At 35.2% G+C, this 22,731-nt stretch overlaps 1 protein-coding gene across 1 annotated transcript; it reads right to left on the bottom strand.

Annotated features, from left to right (window-relative positions):
* Window positions 1–20,654: 20,654 nt before the first annotated feature.
* Window positions 20,655–21,123, bottom strand: LOC309835773 (glutaredoxin-1-like; the record flags this gene model as incomplete). Its single annotated transcript, XM_082675416.1, has 1 exon — window positions 20,655–21,123. The coding sequence occupies one exon, from the start codon at window positions 21,121–21,123 to the stop codon at window positions 20,803–20,805; it is 321 nt and encodes a 106-aa protein (XP_082531542.1). The 3' UTR covers window positions 20,655–20,802.
* Window positions 21,124–22,731: the final 1,608 nt, after the last annotated feature.

Raw genomic sequence — 22,731 nt, 5'->3', positions numbered from 1 at the left:
TCCCTGGTGGTGCAGTGGTTAAATGCCAATGCAGGGGACAGGGGTTCGAGCCCTGGTCCGGGAAGATCCCACATGCCATGGAGTAACTAAGCCCATGTGCCACAACTACTGAGCCTGTGCTCTAGAACCTGCGAGCCACAACTACTGAAGCCTGTGCACCTAGAGCCTCTGCTCAGCAACAAGAGAAGTCACCACAATAAGCCCATGCACTGCAATGAAGAGTAGCCCCCGCTCACCACAACTAGAGAAAGCCCGCACGCAGCAACGAAGACCCAACGCAGCTGAAAATAAAATAAATAAAATGAATTAATTAAAAAAAATTAGTGGGCCTTCCCTGGTGGCACAGTGGTTGAGTCCGCTTGCTGATGCAGGGGACACGGGTTCGTGCCCTGGTCCGGGAAGATCCCACATGCCGCCCATGACCCATGGCCACTGAGCCTGCACGTCCGGAGCCTGTGCTCCGCAGTGGGAGAGGCCACAACAGTGAGAGGCCCGCGTACCGCAAAAAAAAAAAAAAAAAAAAAAATTAGTAATGTATAGAAAGTCTAAGGGAAGTGTTCTAAAACAGGTGATACTTTTATTACAAATTGTTCTAATGTACCATAAAAGTATAATTCAAAAATTTACCCGTTAGTGTTACTTTATGTGCTTAAAACACAACCATATTTCTTTGAAAGTATCTGTTAATTTTGACTTCCTATGATTTAAACAAACTTTTAACTCAGGACAAATGAGTGCTCTTTTCCAGAGATTGTCATTTATTTGTCTTTCCTTCATGCTAAAAATCCTAAGTCTCAGAATTTCAATACAAGGGTAAGAATACTGGCCTGGTTATTATAAAATTTATAAAAAAATTAAATCCTTATCTATGTTACTTTATAGCTGTGTTCTCTGAGTGAGTGTTTGAGCTCTCTGGATCCTGTTTTCTTCTTTGTAAAATAGAGATAACACTTCATAAAATTAAAAATAAAATAATTGGGTTCAGTTGGTTTAACAAAAAAACTGTTAGGAGCTATTTTAATGTAAAGCAAGTTACTCTTCTGAAGTCCAAATTGCTTCTTGTGGTGAAGATGAAGTGAGGCCCCAGGAGGTTAAAGGGCTGGCTTTGGCAATGTCTGAACATATCCTGGGTCTGCCACACCAGAGCTAATCAAAATGTGTTCTTGTGAATATTTTCTTTGTGAGATGCTCTGTGGGAAAGGATTGTATGGGCAAATAACTTCAGAAATATTGCACATTACAACTACCTCACCCCTTGTAGATTCACAGGTTCATTAATTTATTTAAAAACAAGAATTCCTTCAGTAGAGAAACAGTTAACTTTGTATAATAGTGTTTTTCAAACATATTTTACCTTGAAACTCATTGATGTTCCTCAGAAGAAAGGATATGCTAGAGAGAGGCTGATAGCTTGAGGTTGAAGGTGGTCAAATTATTCTGACACTAATTCATGACATTGCTTCTAGCAGAGCTCAGATGCCCATATATAAATTAACCCATAGAAAGAGTTCACTTATGGACTTGGTTTATCCAGGGACTGGTTTTTCTAGTGGGGGTCAGTCATAGAGATAGAGAACACGAGAAGAGAGGCATGAATGAGGAGTAGATGACTCCTCTTTTGAACTTTGTGAGTGTGGGCTATCTCTGAGACAGCCAAGTGAGGATGTATGACCAGAGGTTGGGTGCACACATGTGACTCCCAAGAGAGAGATCTGTGATACAATATAGTTGGTTTTCACTAACTGATATGTTTAATCAACAAATTTGGATATCAAAGCTTAGAGGGGTAGTAGGTGTAATTGTACAGAGAGAGTGCTTTAGGTTAGAAAAAGAAAGGGATCACAACAGACCCACAAGAATCTTTAGCATTTAAAGTATAGGCAAAGGAAGGGAAAGCATCAATTGCCGATGCTTTAGTGGATAGTTCTACTCTATTTTTTCACATTATTGCTATTGATTACTAATACTTTTTCTCTTAATGAGCAGCAAAATCTCAGGAAAGTTATGATATGTCTGAAACAAAGTTGGTACAGTAGCAGCTTTGGCCGTCCAACACAGGCCTCCTGACTCATGCTGACTTAGCTCTTTTCCAACTACCTTATGTCAACATTCTCTTATGCACATGTCCCTCTCTTAGATTCTTGCCCTCATGGAATTTACAACCAAGATACTGAATACTATAAATATCAATGCTGTGGTATGGGTTATAAATCCTATAGGAGTTGGAAGAAGGTTATCAATGGGTGTTTCCATCCCTATTATAGAGCCAATAAAATCAGTAAGGGTCTTATCTAAGCTGAGAATAATAGACATGTTACTCTGAACCATCATAAGAAGTTAGGAGAAGAAATTAGTTTTTTAGTAAAGCAAGAGATAATTAATTTCATAGTTTGACAATCTTTTTTTTCTTTGCCTTTTGATTAATTTTAAAATTCATTTTTATAGCACAAATATTGAATTTCAATGTTTGTTTTTTAATTGGAGCTTAGTAGCTTTACAGTGTTGTATTAGTTTCTGCTGTACAGTGAAGTGAATCAGCTATATGTATACATATATCCCTTCCCTCTTGGATCTCCCTCCCACCACACCATCCCACCCATGTTGGTCACCACAGAGCATGGAGCTGAGTTCTCTCTGCTATATAGCAGGTTCCTACTAGCTATCTATTTTACACATGGTAACAGAATAGAAATATAATAGAAAAATGTCTGTAATATACATTATATATGTATACATGTAATATTACAATGCATATATTTACACACATGTATATACATGTATGTTTATACAACAGTAATAAAAATAAAATTTGATAGTCAATCTAAGAACCAAACTATGGCTGGATTTTATCTTTATCACTCACATTTACACTGTCAGTGCTTAGGGTTTGGTTTTGACTGTTTCCAAAATAGTTATTTTCCACCCATAATAAAATGGAAATGTTTGGGTTTGCTGCAAAAATGTTGAAGATGTTTATGCTGGACAAAGTGTATGTCTCTTCAGTAAGAAACATCAGATCTAAAACAGTTGTTTTGGTGTTTTGAACTGTCTCAGACAAAGTGCATGCTGATCTAATTAATACTGCAAAAGACATTTTTTAAAAGGAAAAAATAGCTGGGCTTGTTATTGTACATTGTCATACATTAGTAATAACAAGACAATTAATTTTGAAGAAAAGAAAAATGTATCAGTAATTGTCAGTCCTTGATAAACATTGTGCCAAGCAATTCCAACTATTTAGAGACCAGTCTTTTTTTTTTTAATTTTTAAAAAATTTTTAACATCTTTATTGGAGTAAAATTGCTTTACAATGGTGTGTTAGTTTCTGCTTTATAACAAAGTGAATCAGCTATACATATACATATATCCCCATATCTCTTCCCTCTTGCATCTCCCTCCCTCCCACCCTCCCTATCCCACCCCTCTAGGTGGTCACAAAGCACTGGGCTGATCTCCCTGTGCTATGTGGCTGCTTCCCACTAGCTATCTATTTTACATTTGGTAGTATATATAAGTCCATGCCACTCTCTCACTTTGTCCCAGTTTACCCTTCCTCCTCCCCGTGTCCTCGAGTCCATTCTCTACATCTGCGTAAGTCAGAAGGAGAAAAACAAATACCATATACTAACACATATATATGGAATCTAAAAACAATAAAAAAGGTTCTGAAGAAACTAGGGGCAGGACAGGAATAGAGGCCAGTCTTTAATGTTACTTTGTATTTCCCTTACCCCTTGCATAGTTTTCCTTCAACCAGTGTAAACTTTCTCAGAACACTATAATCCCAATTCCCAACTGTAGCAGTTTCCTATGGCTGTTATAATAAAGTACCATACACTGGATGGATTAAAGCAACAGAAATTGATGGTCTCACAGTTTCGGAGGCTTGAAGTCTGAAATAAGGTGTGGTCAGGACCATGTTCTCTCTGATTTCTTTAGGGGGAAGTCTTTCCTTGCCTCTTCTAGCTTCTGGAGTTTGCTGGCAATCCTTGGTGTTCTTGGCTTATAGATGCATTAGTCAGTCATATGGCTATCTTCTCCATGTATCTTAACATTGTTTTCCCTCTGTTGTGTATGTCTGTGTGTCCAAATTTCTCCTTTTTTATTAGGACACCAGTCATACTAGGGCTCATTCTAACAACCTCATTTTAATTTGATTTCCTCTGTTGACACCCTAGTTCCAAATAAGCTCATATTCTGTGGTACTGGGACTTTGGGCTTAAACGTATCTCTTTTGGGGGAGACATAATTCAACCCATGACACCAATTTTTAAAATTTTGCCTATACACAAAAACAGACATATAGAACAATGGAACAGAATAGAGAGCCAAGAAATAAACCCACACACCTACAGTTAATTAATCTTTGACAAAGTAGGCAAAAATATGCAATGGAGTAAAGACAGTCTCTTCAGTAAGTGGTATTGGGAAAGCTGAGCAGCCTTATGAAAATCAATGAAGTTAGAACACTGCTTCACACCATATACAAAAATAAACTCAAAATGGTTTAAAGACTTAAATATAAGACATGACACCATAAAACTCCTAGAGGAGAACTCAGGCAAAATATTCTTAGCAGATTTTTCTTAGATCAGTCTTCCAAGGCAAAAGAATTGAAAGAAAAAGTAAACAAATGGATCTAACCCAATTTATAAGCTTTTGCATAGCAAAGGAAACCATAAACAAAATGGAAAGACAACCTACTAACGGGGTGAAAATATTTGTAAACTATGAGACTAACAAAGGATTAATTTCCAAAATATACAAACAGTTCATACAACTCAGTATCAAAAAAACAAACAACCTAATCAAAAAATGAGCAGAAGATCTAAACAGACATTTCTCTGAAGAAGATATACAGATAGCCAACAGGCACATGAAAAGATGCTCCACATTGCTAATTATTAGAGAAATGCAAATTAAAACTACAATGAGGTACCACCTCACACTGGTCAGAATGGTTAACATCAAAAAGTCTACAAATAATAAATTCTGGAGAGGCTGTGGAGAAAAGGAAACCCTCCTACACTGTTGCTGAGAATGTAATTGGTGCAGCTTCTATGGAAAACAGTATGGAGTTTCCTTAAAAAACTAAAAGTAGAGTTACTATATGATTCAGCAATCCCACTCCTGAGCATATATCTGGAAAACTCTAATTCAAAAAGATACATTCACCCCGATGTTCATAGCAGCACTATTCACAATAGCCAAGACATGGAAACAACCTAAATGTCCACTGATAGATGAATGTATAAAGAAGATATGATATGATATATATATATATATATATATATATATACACAATGGAATATTACTCAGTCATAATAAAATATGAAATAATGCCATTTGAGGCAACATGGACCGACCTAGAGATTATCACGTTAAGTGAAGTAAGCCAGACAGAGAAAGACAAATATTATATAATCACTTGTGTGTGGAATCTAAAAATTAGTACAAATGAACTAATTTACAAAATAGAAACAGACTTTAGACATAGAAAACAAACTTATGGTTGCCAAAGTGGAAAGAGGGGGGAGGAGGGATAAATTAGGAGTGTGGCATTAACATATACACACTACTGTATATAAAATAGATAAACAAAAAGGATTTACTGTAAAGCACAGGGAACTATATTCAATATCTTGTAATAACTTATACTGGAAAAGAATCAGAAAAAAAGTATGTATAACTGAATCACTTTTCTGTATACCAGAAACTAACACAATATTGTAAATCAACTATACTTCAATAAAAAAATGTTGCCTATAGAGGTAATGGGATCCTTTTCCTCTGCTTCCCAGATCCTCCTCCTAACTGAAGAAAGTCTGGCACATTACCTGACTTTCCCACTTAGCTGCTCTGTCATTCCAATAAGGAAGAAAGTAGAAACTTTCTTTAGCTTTTTCATGTGAGTTGTTACCTCCTTGTTGGGATAGTGATTGTCATCTTTGAATATTGGAACACTCTCAGGAGCTTTTGTAATCATTCTAGGTTGCAATCTGGACATAAATTTTTTTAAATGTTTCCAGGTGATTCTAATATGCAAATAAGGCTGAAAGTCTCTACATTAAAAATAGTCTTGAATTTATATTTTATTGACTTCATATTCTTTAGATACTTTGCTTAAGGTTACTATTTCGTCTTATAGGTTTTTCCTCTTACATTCTAGAGCCTTATGAAATGCTACAGCATATGTGTTTTAGTGCATGAGTACTAGTGAAAAGCCCTAGATAGATAACACAGGGAAGAAAAGATAATCTGATATGCAAGAAAAATCACATTGGCTATGGGAGAAATGTTTATGTTCTAGTTACAAGGAGGCCAAAACCAATTAACCATTTGCCTATTGGCTTTAGAAGTGGGTTTCCTTGAGTCAAAGAGAAAGACAAATACATAAAATCAGGCCCTGAAGGGTATAGAGATGTTGGAGATCAACAGGCCTAGGTATGGTCCCATGAATCTGGTAATGAGAAGAGAAAATACAAAAGAAACACACATGTCCCTTTATAGTAAAATGTGAACAGAGGCTAAGAGGGTTATTCTTTTCAAAAATGAGTATGTTTTAAATTTATCTTGGCTTAGAGAATAAGAGCACTAAAACAGACATTTGGGAAATAAATCAGCTTATTATGTCTAAGGGATTTACTGGAGTAACACTCTATGCACTGTTTTCCATGTTTGCTCCCAACATTTATTTCCTCCTTTGAATGGGAGTGTGTGTGTGTGTGTGTGTGTGTGTGTGTGTGTGTGTGTGTGTGTGTTTCAACACCCTAAAGCTATCATTGGCCATATTCCAACACTGTCTTAATTTACCCTCCTTTTCTACACAATTGAAAAGAGTAAATAAAATATATTGGACCAAATAATATCATTATTTTGAAGTATTTGCCCAAGGCTATGTGCATTATATTCTGTATTTAAACAATGATTTAGGAGAAGGCAGCTCTGAAAATGTAGGGTCAAAGCAGGACAGAAACCCATCTCAGAACAATGGTTGAAGCATAGTTTTACTTGATTGATGAACTAGAATATTGGTGAAGATTTTCTAACACTTTTTAACACTTCTACCCCATGGTATATAACATATTTATGTCAATTATAGTCATAATTCCCAAAACTATTGGGTTATTTAAAAATAACACTGTAGACATTTAAGTTATGATTTATTTAAAGAAGTCCTTTGCACAATAAAGTTTATTTAGTTAGGTTATTTCTGAATTATTTTTAAGATAATTTTATTAAACTACAGACAAAAAATAAGATAGCAGATAACTTCCAGGAAGAGGTATATTAATAAAATGCTGGAAAACCTCTGAAGAACTATATTCTCTAGAGGGATATGACCATATACTAGACATATTAGCCTTTAAAGTCACTTTTTACAAAAGTTTAAATAGAGATCTATTAGAAAGGCTGTTTTGAACCCTGGAATTCAAATACAACCTTTTGTATTGTTAAACCTTCTTGAAGTACAAAGAGACAGGAATAAAGAGAAAATTATTTCATCTTAAATTTAGCCCTGTGTATTTTTTCTTTTTAACTCACCTGCCTTTTATGTATACTGCCTATGAACTATTATAGATAATACAAAATAACTGTTTGAAAGAATCCTTATGTATAGCAGTCTGTAGTATATATGAAGTGACTTTATATGTAAAATATCATTTTTAGGAAAATACTGCAGAGAAAGTATGCCATTAATCTTGAAGTAAGAATGTTAACTCCATGACAGCAGGAATCATGTTTACCTTATTTCTATATCTGAAGCACTTAACATAGTGCCTTGTGCATTGTGGGTATTTAATAAATATTTCTGGAGTATCTGGAAGGAAATGGGCAGGCAAAATTGGGATAAGGAGATTTTAGATGTCTTGGGAAGGAGGACTGCAATTTGAATTGGAATGAACTGGAAAACCAGCTAAAAGCAAACTGGAAAAACTGAAAATTGAAGTGAACCTTGAAGAATACATAAGATTGGGACCAAAAAAAGTGGAATGTGTATGGGTATGTATATATGGGGGTGCATGTATGCTGATATGTGTGTATAGAAACAATATGAAAAAAAATCAAAATCGCAGGTATGGACATGCTATTGAAGGAAATAACCATGCATCTGTGGAAGGTCTTTTGGAAGTTAAATAGGAAATGAAGCTGAATAGGATGGGTGAAACCAATCTATCAGAAAGTCTTGTTCTTCTCCTTTAGACATTTGAGCTTTGCACTAAAATCAGTGAAGACTCCCTCTCCCAGACAAATATATGTATGACCTACCATTATCAGTTTTATGAAGAAATATTTATACTATTAACATATTTGAAATTTGGATTGCCCATGAACAGATGATATTGTAAGAGAAAGTTTGGCAAATATACTTACACTTTTCTCTGCCTTAATTATGTAAGTTCATAGTCTCAGTTTTTTCCCAATGTCATTGTTGTAGTTAGTATTTTATTGTATATATCATCCAATAAGTAGAAATATGACACTTTCGTTTTTCTTCCTTAAGATTTTTTACGTTTTAAGTCAATTTTCCAGACTCTACTAGACTAGTCTTTTTTATTCTGCCCAGAAGATTAAAAATCCTGAGGTGAGTGTTTTTTTTTCTTTTTCTTTTTTTTGTCAACCTGCATTATCTGTAATGTTAAACAACTCATTACTTCAGGGATATTACTTATTTTCTGGTAAAGAAACATTCATCCACCCTGAATTATTTATTGAGTGTTACTAGACATTTTTTCTAGGTCCTGGAGACACAGTCACTGATAAAAATCACAGTCACTGACAAAATTTCAGCCCTTTGGGATCTTACATTTCAGTGAAAAGACAATAACAAATATTTTCAAAGTTAATGATAGATGCATAGAGGAAATTAAATAGTTAAGGATGTTATTGAAATTTTAAATAAGGTGGTCAGGATAAGCATAAGTAAAAAGCTGAAAGGAATTAAAGGAATGAAGTCTGTGGATATTTAGAGGAAGACTATTTGAGGGATAAACCTCAGCAAAGGGAAGACCCTCAAGCAGAACCATACTTGATGTGCTCCCAGAAGAGCAAGGAGATACATTTGTGAGAAAAGTAAGAAATAATTTTGGGAAGAATTGTGGGAAGGTAAACCATGTGAGAACTTTTAGCCATTGTAAAGAATTTGGCTTTAATTTGAAATGAATTGGGAAGTCATTGGGTAGTTTTGAGCAAAGCAATGACATGATCTGTCTTGAATTTTACCAGGAATGTTTCTGCTTCCTTGTTGAGAAAGGATTGTGCAGGTGTAAAGGTAGAAGAAGGGACACCAGCTAGGAGGGTAATGTAATGATCTAGGAAAAAAGGATGGTGCTTGGACTAGATTGGCAGTGAAGGTGGTGAGAAGTGGTTACATTCTGGATAGATTTCAAAGGTGGAGTCATTGGATTTGATGGACTAAAATCAATGGAACAGAAAAAGAGAAGAGCCAAAGATGATTAAGATTTCTGCCCCAAACAACTGAAAGAATTGAACTGTCATTAATTAAAGTGGGAAAGGCGGAGGGAGAGGCAGTTTTGTAGGGAAGATCAAAAGCTTATTTTTGGATCTATTAAATCTGAGATGCTGTTAAACTAATTTAGATGGAATTAGTTAAATAGAAATTTGCAGAGTACGTACCAGAGATACAAATTTGGCTGTGCCATTATGGCGATGAGATTAAACCATAAGGTTGGATAAAATCACCCAAGGAGTAGAGTATTAGAAAACAAAAGAGAAGAGGCTCAAGGACTGACTTTCAAAGACCTCTAACTTTGAGAATTAGAGAAAATGAGAAGAAGCTACAAAGGAGAATGAGGATGAGTAGCTTCGAAAATGAAGGAACCTGGAAGCTGATTGTAGAATCACATGTTTTAAGGATGTTAAATACTGCTGCTAGGTCAAACTAGGTAAGACTGGAGAATCGACCATTGGAATTAGAACGGGGAAATCATTGTGGTAGAGTGATGGGGGCCAGAAGTATGACTGCAGTAGGTTAAAGAGAGAAGAGGAAGAGATGAATTGAAGACAGTGAGTATGAACAACTTTTACAAGGAAATTATTGGCTAATTTCTGATTATAATATGTGAATCATAAGTATAAAACATTAATAAAAATTAGTTACTAATATTTTTTAATATACTGCAATGTTTACCTTCAAATGAATGTTATAACCTACAAAGTAATCATTTTAGATGGCCTTACTTCCTTCCCAAGGACTCTTGGATTATCGATTAAAATAATTTTGAAAAAAAAAATTTTTGCATTCCTAGAACAAAAGAATATTTGAAATGTCCTTGCTTGGCACCTGCAATAAACACTGTGCTTTCTTTCACCACACACACACACACACACACACACACACAAGAATATTTGAAATAGAAAGTACCTGAGAGACATCTCTACAAGCTCATTCTGTCACATTTTCCCCTCTACTCTCTGATTCCTATTTACGTGGCACCCATAATTATTGAGGAAGCATTCAGGAGCTCAGATAATTAAAAAAAATAATATCTTAATGCAGATGAGTGAATAAAAGGCGATTTTGAGTGTCTTAATTCCCAGTTCTCATCTTTACCAAATGCTTCATAGAATGTGGATATTAACATATTGGAGGCCACAAAAGAATTTTCTAGATTTCCAGTCCACAAATAATGACCAAAATGAATACTTAGAAATGTGGTGGCAGTCAGCCTTTCAGTACCACCCTGTTCTCAGATTTCCAAGAACCACAAAGGGAAGGTTAGGAGAAGGGACTCAAAATATCCACAGACATTTTAGCACTGTATAGATAGAAACTGGTGACAGAAAATGGTTAAGAAAATATAAAATATTTTAATGTATTTAACACAACTATATGTAAACAAAATTACAGATGATTTTTCTCATAAGATTCTCTAATTTTAATATATACAAAATTAATATCCTTTTGTCAAACATTAAATTGCATTATATGGCATGGATTTAAATTAAAAAACATGCTAATAAAATAACATTTGTAAAATGAATATATGCTTCCTGTAATTTCCATTTTCACATCACTCACTCATTCTATTTTAGAATAGAACATATTATCTATCCTTTGATTTTACTAATTCGTATATATAGATGTTCTGAATTATAATATGTATTTTGAAACTAAATTGGGATTTGCTAAAAATAACGTTTTAATATCTTTTGCAGTTCCTCAAGCATCTGTCAGATGCCTTGTTATACACAGATTTTATGTCAGATCCATCTATAACATTGTTTTTGATTGACATGAAAGATTTTTATACTTGAGATCATTTTATTACTATATGTATGTATTTTGAAAGTCTGGGATTAAATAAATAGTTCTACATTTGGTATTAATATTCTTCACACTTTTTATAGTAGTTGAGGACTAATGTTGCATATAATTTAAGAACTTGCTTAATATGTTTTGCAATTTTACTTAGTGTTTTACCATGGATCTGAGATCTTTAGGCAGATTCTAGCTAATACCTCTTTCTAGAGACTACTCAAAACCATGGGAAGAGAAAGAGAAATTCTTCCAATTATTACAGGACACTTGAAAACAGTCTAACTGGAGAGGTAATGGTAGAATAGGATTTCTTGATATTTGGTTAAGGGTTAAAAATAGCTAGAAGACTTTACTCTGGCCATAATGCAGCAGCTTGTACCAGACTTGCCCTTCTACCTGTAACTGTAAGACTAAACACAATGATCCAACTGTTTTCAAGATCTTTGAGATAAGAGGAAAACAGGAGACAAGTCTACGTTTGCAAAGACTGATTGGGGCGCATTCCCTACTGCAGCACAGGAAGATGAAGTCCAGGCAAAGCATGGTGGCCTCATTGAATGGAGGAGGCAGATGTTAGAGTTTAGGGCTGCTGAAGTGGCTGGTATTTGTAAGGCAGGGTGCTAGAAAGGAGGGAGCTGTACAGAGGGGAGAATCAAAAGTTTATGCGGGGCTTGCTGCCAGCTCTTGGCCAAAGGCAGGGGTGCCACATACAGGGTAGGTCTCCATGTGTCCTAACCAGCAGTAGCTGCTGGTGACCTGAGAGCAGAACTGAGATATCAGAGGTTGCTGGGGTTTCAAACTATGGAAAGACCTTCCAGAGCTCCACAGGCATTTAGTTGAGACCCCAGAGATGCCAATCCTTTGGAGAAAGGACAACCTACTACTGTATGGATAGGACTAAGGACAAACCTGTGATAGTTTCAAAGCAGAAAACCAAGTCTAACATGATTGAAAAAAGCTGCCAGTAATTTAACTACTGCCAACAACAATCTCACAGCCTTTAAAAGAGTCAACATCATCCATATTCCTTACAATATTCAACATATAATAAAAAAAATAACCTGACATACTTAGAAAATTCAATTAAAAGAAAAACTCAATTGAAAATGGGCAAAACACTTGAACACTTTACAAAAGAATATGCTTGAATTGCCCATCAGCACTTTAAAATATACTTAACGTAACTAGTCATCAGGAAAATGCAAAATAAAATCATGATTAAACACCATTTTATACCACTTAGAATGTCTAACATTAAAAAGACTGAAAATGTCAAATTGTAGAAAACTGGATTGTTCATACATTGTTAGTGGGAATGCAAAGTGATATAACTGTTCTTATTGGAGAATTGCTGTGCAGTTTCTTATGAAGTTAATCATTCATTTATTCTATAACACAGCAATTCTACATAAATGTCCAGGAGAAATGGAAATGTATCTCCAAACAAGTATTGATACACAGATGTTTGTAAAAGCTTTAGCTCAGTAGCTAAAATCTGTAAAAACCCCAAAACATTTATTAACTGGAGAATAAATTGGTATATTGAAAAAATGGAATACTGCTTTAAAAATTGAACACAAAACCATGGGTGAGACTCAAAAACAGTATTAGGTAAGTCTGTTTCCATCCATGAGGGAGTAAGAGGCTACAGAACCACAGGGTAAACAACTAGAAAGAGCTCTTTTCATACTGTGGCATGGGACCATGATCCCTGGGAGAAGGGATATGAAAAATGTAATCCCTCCAAATTGAAACAGCTTTCTGCCTGGAGAAAATTTTCATTCTGTGGTGCAGGGAGTGAAGAACCAAACTGAGCTTGGCAATTTTGCTGAGTTGAGGAGATAAAGTTCAGAATCTGCAGAAGTCAAGATGGCTAAAATTTGTGGGGTCAGGTACTCAACAAAAGGGAGCTACAGAAAGAAAGGGGTCTAGAAATCTGTAAAGGTGTCCCCTTAATGTTTGACTGAATATGCATGCTTAGGATAATGCTCCAGGGCCAGGAAAAGAGCAACTTCCAGAAAAGAATAATTTCTGGATGAGGGAGGCATATAAACTGAGCAATTTCACAGAATGGGATTTAGAGTAGATTAGACTCTGCAAATGAAAAGGTTTGTGAAGAAGTCTGTCAACCTAGAATTGTAAACCCCAAGGAGTATTTTTCAAAGATGAAAGTGAACTATAAATTTTTTTCAAAGAAAAACAAAGCTGAGAGAATTCACTGGCAGCCGACTATACTATAAGAAATGTTTGTTTGTTTTTTAAGTTCTTCAAGCAGAAGGAAAATAATACCAGATAGAAAGTTGAATCTACACAAAGACCAAAAGAGAATGGAAATAGTAAATATGTAGATAGGATAAATAAAGAGACTTTTGCGTTATTGTAAAAATGTCTTAAAAGATAATTGACAGTTAAAAGCATAAATAATAATGTAAACAGTGTTGGGTTTTTAGTATTCATCTTCATTAATTTTCTCCTGGATGTGCACACATGGTACTCTAACCCAGAGATATAATTCTTATTAATTACCCCACAGTAAATAATTAAGGTGTTGATGCCCACCCCATTTTGTCCCAGGCAAGACATGATTACCCCAAAGTAACACAATGAAAGTGGTGTCAAATATTCTACAAGAGTAGCTAGACACTGTATGGACGAGGGATGAAGAAAAATGATTTTTCTTTGCTTATAAAAAGGAAAAAAAATAATTAATGCTCCATTAGGAGATTAGGAAAGTTGGTAGCAACAAATTCTCTGTACAATAGCCTTATGTAGAAGTGTACACTTAAGATCTATGCATTTCACTGCATGCAAATCTTAACAGAAAGTAGCTAGAAAAGAGAAACAAAACCTTTATTTTATCTTAATTTTCAAGTAATAAGTAATAGGGAGCTTTCTATCTGATGGCTAATAAGGAGAATTTGTGGATTATATAAGAAATTTTTCTTTTACCGGGTAATAAAATACATTATTTATATATTTCACACTTCTATTGTTGGTTCTACCTCCTTGATTGGCATTTTAAATATTTGCAAGGATTATAGTGTCTCTAACAGTATGGAAAATCATAGATCTTGAACATTAGCATGACAAAATAGTCATTGAATATAAAATACAATCACAACAACAAAAGTCAACTTTTTAGTTACTTTGATAAATAATTTTCTATCAAAGCCATTGTGGGAGAGAAGAATGGGGTTTGAAATCTTGGATTTGACCTATGCCTTCATTATTTTCTAGTAGTATGTCACTGGGTGAGTTACTTCTCTAGATCTCATTTTCTTTTTTTTTTTTCTTTTTTTTATTTTTTTTGATCTCATTTTCTTATCAGTAAAACTGAGATTATATTCTTAATCTTATAAAGCTGTTGTGAATAATATGTGAAAGTACAAATACATATAAAGCGGAACAAAAATATGACTAATGCATAAATCAGTTGGAGCCCATTGAGCCATATAATTTGAACTGTTATATACACAGATATTTTTTGAATCTGAGTTTTTCTGTTGAAGTTTAGGCCTTCATCACATCTTCTTTACTGTTTAAATAATTAACTGGTTTCTTTATCTCCAGTCTTCTCCCATGTTCTATCCTCCATCATGCTTTCAGATAGACAAAAAAGTCTGTGTATAAAATATGTATTGAAAATAAACAGCTGCAACCATGTCATATTAATAGTAAAACTTTCTTGCCCAGGGGCTTCTCACTAAGCTCTGGAGAAAGCCCCAATTCTCTCCTTCTTGTGGTATATATGAGCTCAATTCTGCCTGTCTACCTTCCTAGCCTTCACTTCTACCATCCCCACCTTTCCATAGAACTGCTTCATGGCATGCTAATTTTTTCCTCTGTGTTTGCCTCCTCTGTTTCTTGTCCACTGGACAAATCCTAAATATGTTTTAACACTCAGAACAAAGGTAATTCCATTGAAGGATTACTTAATCCTCTCTTGATTTGGAGAAAAAGTTAAATATACTTTCATCTATGCCCAGTAAAATATCTTGCACATATCTCTATTAATCACCTAGTATTTTGTATCAAACTTTACTTATCTTCCCCCATGCTGCACTTTGAATATGTGAGTATGAATCTTTGTTATATTCTTTTTTCAGTTGCACCTATAGAATGTCACACACATATGTAGCATGTTCTCAGTAAACACTTGATGAATGGGTGGATGAATAGCTAGAAAAGGTATATATCAGATTTTTGTTTCATTTACGTGGCTTGTTTCTAGTTAAGGGACTAACCTTTTCTGTTCATAACACACTTTTAAAAACACCTTTGAAATAATGAGAAATTTATTTATCAGACACTTAACTAGAGAAAAATCTTTGAAAGTGTACTGTTTCAAAAGAGGGAGATGTTTGCTGAGACAAGGAAATAAGAAAGATTATTGTTTTCAGTAAATATGTGCTTTCCTTTCCTCAAGATTGTTTTGTCAAAATTATTCAGCTAGATTTTATCTGGAGGCTAATTAGGTAGACGCCAACAGACCAAGCTCACCTCAGCCATGGCACCCTTTTTCAGAGGGTACAGTAGAAGCCAACTTATCTAGGAAGACAGTCTCTGTTGGACAAATTGCTCTTCTTATTTCATGGTCTTTAAATATACAAAGTTACTGATTTCTTTAAGGAGGATTTTTGACTCCCCAAAATATCATTAGGCTATGATAATGAAAAACTAAACTTCATTTAAAGCTCCTTGTGACTCCTCAACCCCTTTGGTCTTACTTTTAAAACCTCATACATTTTAAAGTCTAGAAGGAGCTGTAGGCTTAAATTGGGAAAGTCTGACTCAGAGATGGCTAATGTGTGTCTAGAGAGTACACCTTATCTCCCTGTGCCTTTGTCAGACACCCTTGGTGGATCTCAGTACTCTTTCCTTTTGGGTGCAGACTCATATTCAAAATTCTTCAAAACTCACAACTCCAAGCAACCACCATCGATCTTTCTCCAGTGGGAAAGAGGAGGACATTCTTTTGTCATCCAAATTATAGAGAGCTAATCATTCCTTTCTATAGCATGGAATTATGTAATTTACAGTTTGTAGTCACCAGAGTCATGCTGTGGGCAGCATAGGCTGTACTAAGATTATTGATTCTGGTTCAAGGCTACCTGGTTTCAAATCTAAACTCTGACTAGGTGACCTTGAGATAACTTCAACTGCAACATTGGGAATAATAATAATACCTACATCATAGGATTGTTGAAGGAACTTTATAAATTTCTAAATAGAAGGTAATTATTTCTTATAGTAAGCACTGAATAAGTGTTTGTTAAGTAAGATTATCAGTTCTAGCTGTAAGTCATGACTTTCCTGAAGATAATCACCCTTGGATTGAGGAAAAAACAAGATGATGGATTTTTTTGTCTGTATCATAGAACCCATGTAAATTTATATCTTAAGAAAATACTTTAAAATCTTTTTGCGAACTGAATTCCAAACAAATGTCATCAATGTGCAGGAGTCCATCTATTTCAGTAAAAGTGATTAAAGGACTGAAAAAACTAATGTTTAAAAATGACACTTGAAAGCTAAATAGTTTTGCAAAGAGTTGCATTCAGTGAGTAAATGGACAAAGAAAATATGGCAAGATTGAAGTAAGGAAAAACATCAAATGTCAGGAAAGAAGTACAACTGAATAATTTATTGGGCTATGTAGTTGAACCCACTCCTCAAGCAGGACAGAATCTTCTAGCATTTAGATACATTGTAATGCTGAAAATATAGGAATAATTTGCAAGAAAGATACTTTCCTGTTTGTTATGATGTGTTCCCTATGTGAGGTGCTCAATAAGTATTTGGATATTTAGTGATTCTTTTGGGGTTCATCATCAGAGTTCATATATGACCTTTGAGCAAAAGTAGACAGATTGGAAAAAAACTAGCAGAGATAGCACTTTGAAAAGGGATTAATTTTTTTTTCTTATTCAATTTGGTTAAATTTTGGTCTCTTAGGAATCCAGGTGTCTAAAAAGATTACCATAATAGTTATAAGAATTAAAAATGTATATTTTAAAACTCAAGATGAGAATGAAAGCAATATGGAAAGAATAGCTAAGGAAATGAATTGTAGACCTGCTTTATACTCTCCAGCTTTCAAAGAATTTAAGAAAATATTTAAATAGGTAGTATGGGAAACCTTTTCAGTGTATGCCTCTTTAGAATACATAATCTTACACCTATTATAGATTTTTTCATCTGTACTGTGGCTTTTTGGGGGCACTTGTTTTTTTAAGTAAATGACCACATAATTCAGAAAATACATTTTACAATTGATTTTAAGACAGGGCCAAATGGCCTTGACCAAGGATTATCTTGAATTCCAAACATACATTTACACAAGGATTTTTCATTATTTTCACTAATGGTACGGTTAGCCTTTGTAAATGGGTTATTTTTATGGATTTAATATAGTCTTTTAATGTTAGAACTTTTATGTCCTTTAAATCAATTGGCTCTACTTCTACCTGTGAGTGAAAGTCTTCCTTCAGAAGAGAAATAATTCTTCAGCTTGCTAAAAGCTCTAGAATATTATAAATTATTGGCCTGACGAAAGCAAGCTGGGTCCCTGTGTTAGTCCAGATCCTTTGAGAAATAGATGGCAAGACAGCATTATACATGTAAGAGATTTCTTAGGGGAAATGCTTGTGAGACAAAATGGGGAAGGAGCTAGGAGAAGCTGAGAGAACATTAGACTGTGGTGCAGGTGTGACCTTGTGAAGGAGAGAAATAAAGAAGGAAGTTTCGATGTAAGAGTCTTAAACTGCAGTACTGTTCAGATAGAATTCAGCAAGGCGAATGGGGAGCCCACAAGCCAAACACCCCCATTGGAAGAGTCCCCCATCTCTTAGGAGTAGATCTGCTTTAGGAGGCTTGCCTTGTTCTATCATTGTCTGGGAGCATCACTGGAAAGGTAGCCTTAGTGCAAAAGTAGTAATGGATTTCAGAGCATGGCAGCTGGAGCTGTGGGTCAGTTATGCTCCCTCTGGGGGGATTTTTCATGGTCACTGTCATCTTCCAAGGTGAAACATCTCTCCATTGCCAGGGGACAACTAGACTCATTATTTATATCTATTTGCACCTCACACTTATGAAATTTGGACAACTAGCATTTATGAATCAGTTACTTTCTATCAAGCACTTTTGTATATTTAATCCTGTTCACATTTACACTAGATATAAATATGCCCACACTGATGATAAAAAATTGAAACTTAGGGATTCTGTCCTCCTTGGATAATACCTCTGGCTCTTATCTTTCATTTTTTATTAAAAGTTTTCTGTGAATGGTATTTCTGAGATTGCCCTCTCTTATTATCAAGGAAATGATCTCTGTTAATGTGACAATAGGTGTTAATGGGCACACTCCATTTCCTGACAAAATGTTCTTTTATGTCTGAGGCTTTTGTACAGCAGAAGCACATCCGTGATTATTTGTTTTTTGTTTAATGCTCAGTGTATTGAAAATATAAATGTAATAAACAGAGCATTTAAAACCATTTGTAGATTTTAAAAATGGATTGTATATTTTAAATTCCATTAAAATCTTAAACTATTATTATGAAATTATTACAACTGATTCATATACCTTAAACAGAAGGCAAAGGACACAGAAGCAGTTATCACTAAACTAATTACCTCATTTACATTCAAACCAATTCTATGACTTAATAAATTTTTTATTAGTTCTCTATTTGCTTGCATAGCTTTCAAGTATCATAGCTATGCTTACTTTGATATCTTTTAAAGATTTTAGTGATGTTACCTTCATATAATTCCAAAGTTGTAGTTACCTTATTGACTTAAAGGAATAAAGGATACCTTCTCTAAAGAGTCAGGTTTTGGATTCTTGGTTGGGACCTGGATCTGCCTTGCTTCTCCCAAGGGGATTCAAAATTGAGCCATTGATCTTCAAATGGAGCATGTTTTTGTAATGTCACTCACTGTTAGGTCAATAATACTTTTTTTTCAAATTTATGCCTTTGACATATGTTTTCGTTATTTACAAGCTGCTACCTCCTTTGTTTCATCATTATGATATGTTGACCTTATTAAAAATATATGTGTGGCTTATCAGTTTTTGTGCCATTTAGATTCTCTAAATTTCATAGGATATTAAGGATTGAGTGAGCTGACCTAGACCTTGTTTATAGTATATTTATTTTATTAATCACCTTAGAACACATGGCTGAAGCCTATTTTGTCATTGGCCTGATTGTCTTGAATGCCCCTTTCTTTTTTTCTTCAACTCCTTGTGATGTATGACCAACAGACCTGAGTGTTTTCCATTCTTGGTAATCCCTACCCTTTCCAAGACTATCTTATTTATTCACTATTACTTTTACTTTCCTGTGTGAACAAAGAATGTTGTCTGCCATTTCTTTTTTTTTTTTTTTTTTTTTGATCCATGGGTACTTTATTAGAGAAGAAATTAACCATTCATACTAGAGACTACAGAAGGAAATTAACTTAATCTTGCAATTCTAGAACAACTTTCACAATAAGGAATTCTCAAGTTTTCATAGAGTGAGGGGGACAAAAAGGAGAGAGAGAAAATCATTTAGAACAGTGTTTCCCAAATTTGGCTACTTTCACAGACATATTCTTGGAAGTAGGGGATACAAGTTTTCTATGTAACATTAAAAATTTTATGTTTTACTTTTGTTTATAATCTAAACAAACTAATACACACTTGTTCAGGATTCCCTGGACAACCATCTTACAGAATTGCCACGTGATGGTAGCATCTGCATTTATACCTCTGATCCCTGTGGCCCAAAATGAAGACCAACCATGCTTAACTTTTCAGTGGCGTCTCTCAGACTGGGTGCTCAGACCCTTCACGGAATTGTTGAATATTTCCTATGAGATCTATGAATTGTCACAGTTCAGAACACTGGTTCACAGCAGTGATTCTCAAAGTAGGAGGGGGTAGGAGGTGGAGTGGGGATGGTGGCTAGGGAGACACCCTCTGAAAAAGCATATTCAAAATATCTATTGATTTCTTAATACAAATTCTATAAAGTCAAACTCAACAAAATAATCTTTGGACAGTAGCAGAAAACCAACTATAGATTCAACCCAGGGGGTCTGGGATATACTTGGTTGAGAAACACTGGTGTTGAGGTAGAGGAGCCCCAGCATGTGGAGAATACATAGTAAGGAACACGTGCCAAAGAAAAGGAACATCTTTTGGGTCAGTGAGTGAATCCTAAGCATATCTCGTCTTGGTCTTTTGGAACTCAAAGGGCCAATCCACAAGAAACCCGAGACATCCATCAAACTTCTCAGACCTGTTGTTTTGGGCAAGTTGGTCCACTTTTAATACTAAGTCAAAAGAAAAAAAAAGCTGTTTTTGCCCCCAACTTTATTTGCATTAACATATTTCAAAATTTTAAGTAAACAGTTGCTGTAGCTGTGTAAACATAGCCCCAGGTCCATCCACCAGGAAGTGCTGTCATTATCTGCAACGCCATCCAGCTCTCAAGGGGGATATCAGCCTGGGGTCTGCTCTATAATTATTGCAGAGCTCTAATTTGCTTTAGCTGTGTCAACAGCTGCCCTTTCTCATGCATATTTACTAGATCACTGCATCCACCTATGCACTCTTTACCGATGAAGACCCGAGGTACCGTTCTGGCTCCTGTGAGCTGTTGCAAGTAATCTTGAATATCGTTGGTGTCACCGTGGGCTGTGACATCAACAAATTCCAAAAGCCCTTGTTTGAAGGGCAGTTGGCTGAGGAGCTCCTGGGCCCTTCTGCAGTAGGGGCAGGTGGGTATGATGAACACAACCACCTTCCCAGGCTGGATTTTGCTGTTCACAAATGCTTGAGCCATGATGACAGGCTGCTATCTCCTGGAGAGGAAACCTCAATTGCTGGTATTGCTCGGGAGTAATGCCTGCCATTTCAGTAAACAAAGAATGTTGTGGCCATAGCTATCGGCCAGTGCAGCTGTGCACCTTGAGAGGATTCAGAAAGGAGATAGACAGAATATTGATCCTAGATAGTTAAAATGCATATCAAAGGAATGATTTCAGTAAGCCCAGACTCTTGCATTTTCCTATATGTAGAAAAGTAGTAAAATCATTAAGTTGAGATGTCTGTTTTTGTGATTAGCAGTAATCATTTGATGTTTGACTACATTTTTTATTTTCAGCAAAAACTCCTATATATCCTGGTTCCTCCCTTACCTCTTTGGAACAGTTCCTCAGAGCTATCTGAGAGGCTGTATTCTGGGTTACAGTCCTCAGGAAGGACTGAATAAAACATAATTCTCAACTTTTAGGTTATGAATTTTTTCAGCTGACACCTGGGTTTGTAAAGAGAAGCACATACAAGTCTATAATTTAGAAATATATAATTAACAGAATAAATACATCAAATGTGCATATACACACACGGCTTTCTTTATTAAAATAGTCATCCAAACTTACTTGCCTTTTTTTCTACAACCATTTATCTGTACAATTTATATTAACCTTTCTCATTTGAATCTCACCATGTAATAATGTACTAATGTCATTTTACAGATTCATCTTGTCCCAGAACTTATACTAGAAGGTATATTAGTTATTACTTGGCCAAAGGAATCACTTTTAAGTTGATTTCATTTCCCTTACAGCTGTGACTCTTTCTATTCACTAGTATCACTAGGATATTCTGAAATTGTCAGTTACCCTCAACAGAATTCTTGTTTCTTTTAGTGGAGACTGCTATTAGAGAAAAAATCGACAAAAGAAGGTACACATGAGAGTTAACGAGAACCAGAAATAATGTTTCTACTACTATTGAGCCAATTTTAGTGACAGAACTTGAAAAAGTATCCTATTTATGGTTATGAGTTTTATTGATCTTTTCAATTTAACTTGTTATCATAGCCTGCTTTTTGCAGTTTTTTTCATTCACACTTGATTTGTCCTCTTGGGTAAGGTAGTTGCATTTTATTACAGCCTTCTGCCTTCAATGAAGGCAGAATTCTAATGTTAGGAACTTCAGCAGTAGTGCTTCACACATGCTTCATGAGTTAAATGTTAGCATCATTCAACCATAGATAGTAATTTTAGTATCACTGCAGACTTAATGCACAGGAAGGAATAGCAGCTTCTCATCCCCCCAAAACATGCCATGTTGGTAGCTGTCTACTTCACTGATAAGAGCCCATACTATCAATACAAAGCCAGCACAGTAGGTATCTTAAACATACAGAAGTTTCAAAATTCCTTGATATTGAAGGAAAAGACTTTCTTCATTTCGGAGTCTTGGAACTTAGTACTTGCACATGAACCTGCTTTCTCCTCTGATTAGTTTTGTTCCTTGGTGAACAACACAGGATGGAAGTAGAAGATAGAGTGTGTGTGAATGTGGAGACATCTGTGTCTAGAATCTACCAAAGGATACCAGGGAGAGTATAGACATAAATCCTAACTGCAGCTGATGGATTAGT

This window comes from Grampus griseus, assembly GCF_964374135.1.
Source record: "Grampus griseus genome assembly, chromosome: 18".
Lineage (NCBI taxonomy): Eukaryota > Metazoa > Chordata > Mammalia > Artiodactyla > Delphinidae > Grampus > Grampus griseus.
Note: the sequence above shows the minus strand (reverse complement) of the source record. Positions and strands in the feature narration are given on the sequence as shown.